This window comes from Haliotis rubra, unplaced genomic scaffold, assembly GCF_003918875.1.
Source record: "Haliotis rubra isolate DU_JTF1 unplaced genomic scaffold, ASM391887v1 Scf1125, whole genome shotgun sequence".
NCBI classification, from domain to species: Eukaryota; Metazoa; Mollusca; class Gastropoda; order Lepetellida; family Haliotidae; genus Haliotis; species Haliotis rubra.
In genome coordinates, this window is record NW_025765032.1 from 105,017 (window position 1) to 112,230 (window position 7,214).

The 7,214-nt window shown below is 43.9% G+C and overlaps 1 protein-coding gene across 1 annotated transcript; it reads left to right on the plus strand.

Annotated features, from left to right (window-relative positions):
- The first annotated feature begins 589 nt into the window (after positions 1–589).
- Positions 590–1,225, plus strand: LOC124290587 (involucrin-like). The gene has a single exon (XM_046727339.1). It carries the CDS (start codon positions 590–592, stop codon positions 1,223–1,225), a length of 636 nt encoding a protein of 211 aa, XP_046583295.1.
- Positions 1,226–7,214: the final 5,989 nt, after the last annotated feature.

Genomic DNA, 7,214 nt, shown 5'->3' on the forward strand with positions numbered 1-7,214 from the left:
GATGTCAGACTCTCCCACTAACAACAGTGATGTCAGACTCTCCCGCTAACAACAGAGATGTCAAACTCTCCCGCTAACAACAGTGATGTCAGACTCTCCCGCTAACAACAGTGATGTCAGACTCTCCCGCTAACAACAGTGATGTCAGACTTTCCCACTAACAACAGTGATGTCAGACTCTCCCGCTAACAACAGAGATGTCAAACTCTCCCGCTAACAACAGTGATGTCAGACTCTCCCGCTAACAACAGCGATGTCAGACTCTCCCGCTAACAACAGCGATGTCAGACTCTCCCGCTAACAACAGCGATGTCAGACTCTCCCGCTAACAACAGCGATGTCAGACTCTCCCACCAACAGCAGCGATGTCAGACACTATCACCAACAACAGCGATGTCAGACTCTCCCACCAACAACAGCGATGTCAGACACTATCACCAACAGCAGCGATGTCAGACACTCCCACCAACAACAGCGATGTCAGAAGCTCCCGCTAACAACAGCGATGTCAGACTCTCCCGCTAACAACAGCGATGTCAGACTCTCCCGCTAACAACAGTGATGTCAGACTCTTCCGCTAACAACCGTGATGTCAGACTCTCCCGCTAACAACAGCGATGTCAGACTCTCCCACCAACAGCAGCGATGTCAGACACTATCACCAACAACAGCGATGTCAGACTCTCCCACCAACAGCAGCGATGTCAGACACTATCACCAACAGCAGCGATGTCAGACACTCCCACCAACAACAGCGATGTCAGAAGCTCCCACAACCAGCAGCTATGTCAGACTCTCCCACCAACAGCAGCGATGTCAGACACTATCACCAACAGCAGCGATGTCAGACACTCCCACCAACAGCAGCAATGTCAGACACTCCCAACAACAGCAGCGATGTCAGACACTCCCACCACCAGCAGCGATGTCAGACACTCCCAACAACAGCAGCGATGTCAGACACTCCCAACAACAGCAGCGATGTCAGACACTCCCAACAACAGCAGCGATGTCAGACACTATCACCAACAACAGCGATGTCAGACTCTCCCACCAACAACAGCGATGTCAGACACTCCCACCAACAGCAGCGATGTCAGACGCTCCCACAACCAGCAGCTATGTCAGACACTCCCACCAACAGCAGCAATGTCAGACGCTCCCAACAACAGCAGCGATGTCAGACACTCCCACCAACAGCAGCAATGTCAGACTCTCCCGCTAACAACAGTGATGTCAGACTCTCCCGCTAACAACAGAGATGTCAGACTCTCCCGCTAACAACAGTGATGTCAGACTCTCCCGCTAACAACAGCGATGTCAGACTCTCCCGCTAACAACAGCGATGTCAGACTCTCCCGCTAACAACAGCGATGTCAGACTCTCCCGCTAACAACAGCGATGTCAGACTCTCCCGCTAACAACAGTGATGTCAGACTCTCCCGCTAACAACCGTGATGTCAGACTCTCCCACCAACAGCAGCGATGTCAGACTCTCCCACCAACAACAGCGATGTCAGACTCTCCCAACAACAGCGATGTCAGACTCTCCCACCAACAGCAGCGATGTCAGACACTATCACCAACAACAGCGATGTCAGACTCTCCCACCAACAGCAGCGATGTCAGACACTATCACCAACAGCAGCGATGTCAGACACTCCCACCAACAACAGCGATGTCAGAAGCTCCCACAACCAGCAGCTATGTCAGACTCTCCCAACAACAGCAGCAATGTCAGACACTCCCAACAACAGCAGCGATGTCAGACGCTCCCAACAACAGCAGCGACAGTTTCATTCACAACATGGAAGTCAGCCACTTCTAACCGTGATGTTAGACGCTCCATCTGTTCATGATTTGATTTGTGTTTGCAATGTATTATTCTTCAATGGCAGCAGTCATTCTTGGTATACAGGAACTTTTTTAAATGAGTTTAGATATTTTGTCATGGTGGTTTACACAAACATTTTAAATGGTGGTCAAACTTTTAAAGCATTTCATAAATATTTAAACATTTACATTGTAAAGTGCATTTTATTACATTTGCATGGTTCAATGTATTTTTCTGCACAAAAATGTGACCTGGGAAGGTCCGTGTTTAAAATTGACCTTCAGTATGCTTGTTGTAAGAGGCGACTAACGGGATGGGGGGGTCAGGCTGGCTGGCTTGGTTGGCACATGTCATTGGTTCCCCATTGCATATCGATGCTATTATTTACAGACCACTTTTAAACTTTTAAACTTTGTAACATATGATGTGGGTCAACATATTTTTTGTAAATAAAGGAACAAGAATGTATATTCAATTCTTAGTATTCTTCTCAGCTCATTTTTGTGTATGAACCAGTGTCTCCACGTGACGGTTTGTCGAGGGGTGGTTTAGCTGCAGCATTGGCTTTTGTGTTACCTGCTATGCCTACGTGACCTGGTAACCATCAAAGGACGATTGCACATTGGCCAGTAGAAAGATCGTTGTAAAGTTCTAAAATGTCCAGAATGATATGATGGGGTGTCTTCAAGTGACATTTTGAAGTGCCTGAAGGCAAAACAATGGATCTCAAAAGAAGATGAAGTCTTTGGAATACCTTGTCCCTGATCAGAGTATCTGAGGCAGTATTAATGACCTAGTGATCCCATGGTGCTGACGACAACACCTTGTCTCCGAACAGTATATATGACCTAGTGTCTCCATGGTGTTGACAAGAACACCTTGTCTCTGATCAGTGTATACGGCCTAGTGTCTCCGTGGTGTTGACTAGAGCACCTTGTGTCTGATCTGTGTATGCGGCCAAGTGTCTCCATGGTGTTGACTAGAACACCTTGTTTCTGATCTGTGTATGCGGCTGAGTGTCTCCATGGTGTTGACTAGAACACCTTGTCTCTGATCTGTGTATAGAGCGTCCGAGTGTCTCCATGGTGTTGACTAGAACACCTTGTGTCTGATCAGTGTACATGACCTAGTGTTTCCATGGTGCTGACAAGAAAACCTTGTCTCTGATCAGTGTATTTGACCTAGTGTCTCCATGGTGTTGGCAAGAACACCTTGTGTCTGATCAATGTATATGATATAGTCTCTCCATGGTGTTGACAAGAACACCTTGTCTCTGATCAGTGTATATGATATAGTCTCTCCATGGTGTTGACAATAACACATTGTCTCTGATCAGTGTATATGACCTAGTGTCTCCATGGTGTTGACAAGAACACCTTGTCCCTGATCAGTGTATATGATATAGTCTCTCCATGGTGTTGACAATAACACCTTGTCTCTGATCAGTGTATTTGACCAAGTGTCTCCATGGTATTGACAATAACACCTTGTCTCTGATCAGTGTATTTGACCTAGTGTCTGCATGGTGTTGACAAGAACACATTGTCCCTGATCAGTGTATATGATATAGTGTCTCCATGGTGTTGACTAGAACACCTTGTCTCTGATCAATGTATATGACCTAGTGTCTCCATGGTGTTGACAAGAACACATTGTCTCTGATCAATGTATATGGCCTAGTGTCTCCATGGTGTTGACAAGAACATCTTTTATCTGATCAATGTATATGACCTACTGTCTCCATGGTGTTGACAAGAACACCTTGTCTCTGATCAGTGTATTTGACCTAGTGTCTCCATGGTGTTGACAAGAACACCTTGTCCCTGATCAGTGTATATGACCTAGTGTCTCCATGGTGTTGACAAGAACACCTTTTATCTGATTAATGTATATGACCTACTGTCTCCATGGTGTTGACAAGAACACCTTGTCTCTGATCAGTGTATTTGACCTAGTGTCTGCATGGTGTTGACAAGAACACCTTGTCCCTGATCAGTGTATATGACCTAGTCTCTCCATGGTATTGACAAGAACACCTTATCTGAAGCGAACATCACTGTCATATGTCAGTGATGGAGCATACACCATTGTTACATGGAGCATACACCATTGTTACATGGAGCATACACCATTGTTACATGGAGCATACACCATTGTTACATGGAGGATACACCATTGTTACTTGGAGCATACACCATTGTTACATGGAGGATACACCATTGTTACTTGGAGCATACACCATTGTTACTTGGAGCATACACCATTGTTACATGGAGGATACACCATTGTTACATGGAGGATACACCATTGTTACATGGAGCATACACCATTGTTACTTGGAGCATACACCATTGTTACATGGAGGATACACCATTGTTACATGGAGCATACACCACTGTAACTTGGAGCATACACCATTGTTACATGGAGGATACACCATTGTTACTTGGAGCATACACCATTGTTACTTGGAGCATACACCATTGTTACATGGAGGATACACCATTGTTACATGGAGGATACACCATTGTTACATGGAGCATACACCATTGTTACTTGGAGCATACACCATTGTTACATGGAGGATACACCATTGTTACATGGAGCATACACCACTGTAACTTGGAGCATACACCATTGTTACATGGAGCATACACCATTGTTACTTGGAGCATACACCATTGTTACTTGGAGCATACACCGTTGTTACATGGAGGATACACCATTGTTACATGGAGCATACACCACTGTAACTTGGAGCATACACCATTGTTACTTGGATCATACACCACTGTTACATGGGGCATACACCATTGTTATTTCGAACATACACCATTGTTACTTGGAGCATACACCATTGTTACATGGAGCATACACCACTGTAACTTGGAGCATACACCATTGTTACTTGGATCATACACCACTGTTACATGGGGCATACACCATTGTTACTTGGAGCATACACCATTGTTAATTGGAGCATACACCATTGTTACTTGGAGCATACACCACTGTAACTTGGAGCATACACCATTGTTACTTGGAGCATACACCATTGTTACTTGGAGCATACACCATTGTTACTTGGAGCATACACCATTGTTACATGGAGCATACACCACTGTAACTTGGAGCATACACCATTGTTACTTGGAGCATACACCATTGTTACATGGAGCATACACCATTGTTACTTGGAGCATACACCATTGTTACTTGGAGCATACACCATTGTTACATGGAGCATACACCATTGTTACATGGATCATACACCATTGTTACATGGAGCATACACCACTGTAACTAGGAGCATACACCATTGTTACTTGGAGCATACACCATTGTTACTTGGAGCATACACCATTGTTACATGGAGGATACACCATTGTTACTTGGAGCATACACCATTGTTACTTGGAGCATACACCATTGTTACATGGAGGATACACCATTGTTACATGGAGGATACACCATTGTTACATGGAGCATACACCATTGTTACTTGGAGCATACACCATTGTTACATGGAGGATACACCATTGTTACATGGAGCATACACCACTGTAACTTGGAGCATACACCATTGTTACATGGAGCATACACCATTGTTACTTGGAGCATACACCATTGTTACTTGGAGCATACACCGTTGTTACATGGAGGATACACCATTGTTACATGGAGCATACACCACTGTAACTTGGAGCATACACCATTGTTACTTGGATCATACACCACTGTTACATGGGGCATACACCATTGTTATTTCGAACATACACCATTGTTACTTGGAGCATACACCATTGTTACATGGAGCATACACCACTGTAACTTGGAGCATACACCATTGTTACTTGGATCATACACCACTGTTACATGGGGCATACACCATTGTTACTTGGAGCATACACCATTGTTAATTGGAGCATACACCATTGTTACTTGGAGCATACACCACTGTAACTTGGAGCATACACCATTGTTACTTGGAGCATACACCATTGTTACTTGGAGCATACACCATTGTTACTTGGAGCATACACCATTGTTACATGGAGCATACACCACTGTAACTTGGAGCATACACCATTGTTACTTGGAGCATACACCATTGTTACATGGAGCATACACCATTGTTACTTGGAGCATACACCATTGTTACTTGGAGCATACACCATTGTTACATGGAGCATACACCATTGTTACATGGATCATACACCACTGTTACATGGAGCATACACCACTGTAACTAGGAGCATACACCATTGTTACTTGGAGCATACACCATTGTTACTTGGAGCATACACCACTGTAACTTGGAGCATACAACATTGTTACTTGGAGCATACACCATTGTTAATTGGAGCATACACCATTGTTAGTTGGAGCATACACCATTGTTACTTGGAGCATACACCACTGTAACTTGGAGCATACACCATTGTTACTTGGAGCATACACCATTGTTACTTGGAGCATACACCATTGTTACTTGGAGCATACACCATTGTTACATGGATCATACACCATTGTTACTTGGAGCATACACCATTGTTACATGGAGCATACACCACTGTTACATGGGGCATACACCATTGTTACTTCGAGCATACACCATTGTTACTTGGAGCATACTACATTGTTACATGGAGCATACACCATTGTTAATTGGAGCATACACCATTGTTACATGGAGCACACACCATTGTTACTTGGAGCATACACCATTGTTACATGGAGCACACAACATTGTTACTTGGAGCATACACCATTGTTACATGAAGCATACACCATTGTTAATTGGAGCATACACATTGTTACTTGGATCATACACCATTGTTACATGGAGCATACACCATTGTTACATGGAGCATACACCATTGTTACTTGGATCATACACCATTGTTACATGGAGCATACACCACTGTTACATGAAGCATACACCATTGTTACATGGAGGATACACCATTGTTACTTGGAGCATACACCATTGTTACATGGAGGATACACCATTGTTACATGGATCATACACCACTGTAACTTGGAGCATACACCATTGTTACATGGAGCATACACCATTGTTACATGGAGCATACACCATTGTTACTTGGAGCATACACCATTGTTACATGGAGGATACACCATTGTTACATGGAGCATACACCACTGTAACTTGGAGCATACACCATTGTTACTTGGATCATACACCACTGTTACATGGGGCATACACCATTGTTATTTGGAACATACACCATTGTTACTTGGAGCATACACCATTGTTACATGGAGCATACACCACTGTAACTTGGAGCATACACCATTGTTACTTGGATCATACACCACTGTTACATGGAGCATACACCATTGTTACTTGGAGCAT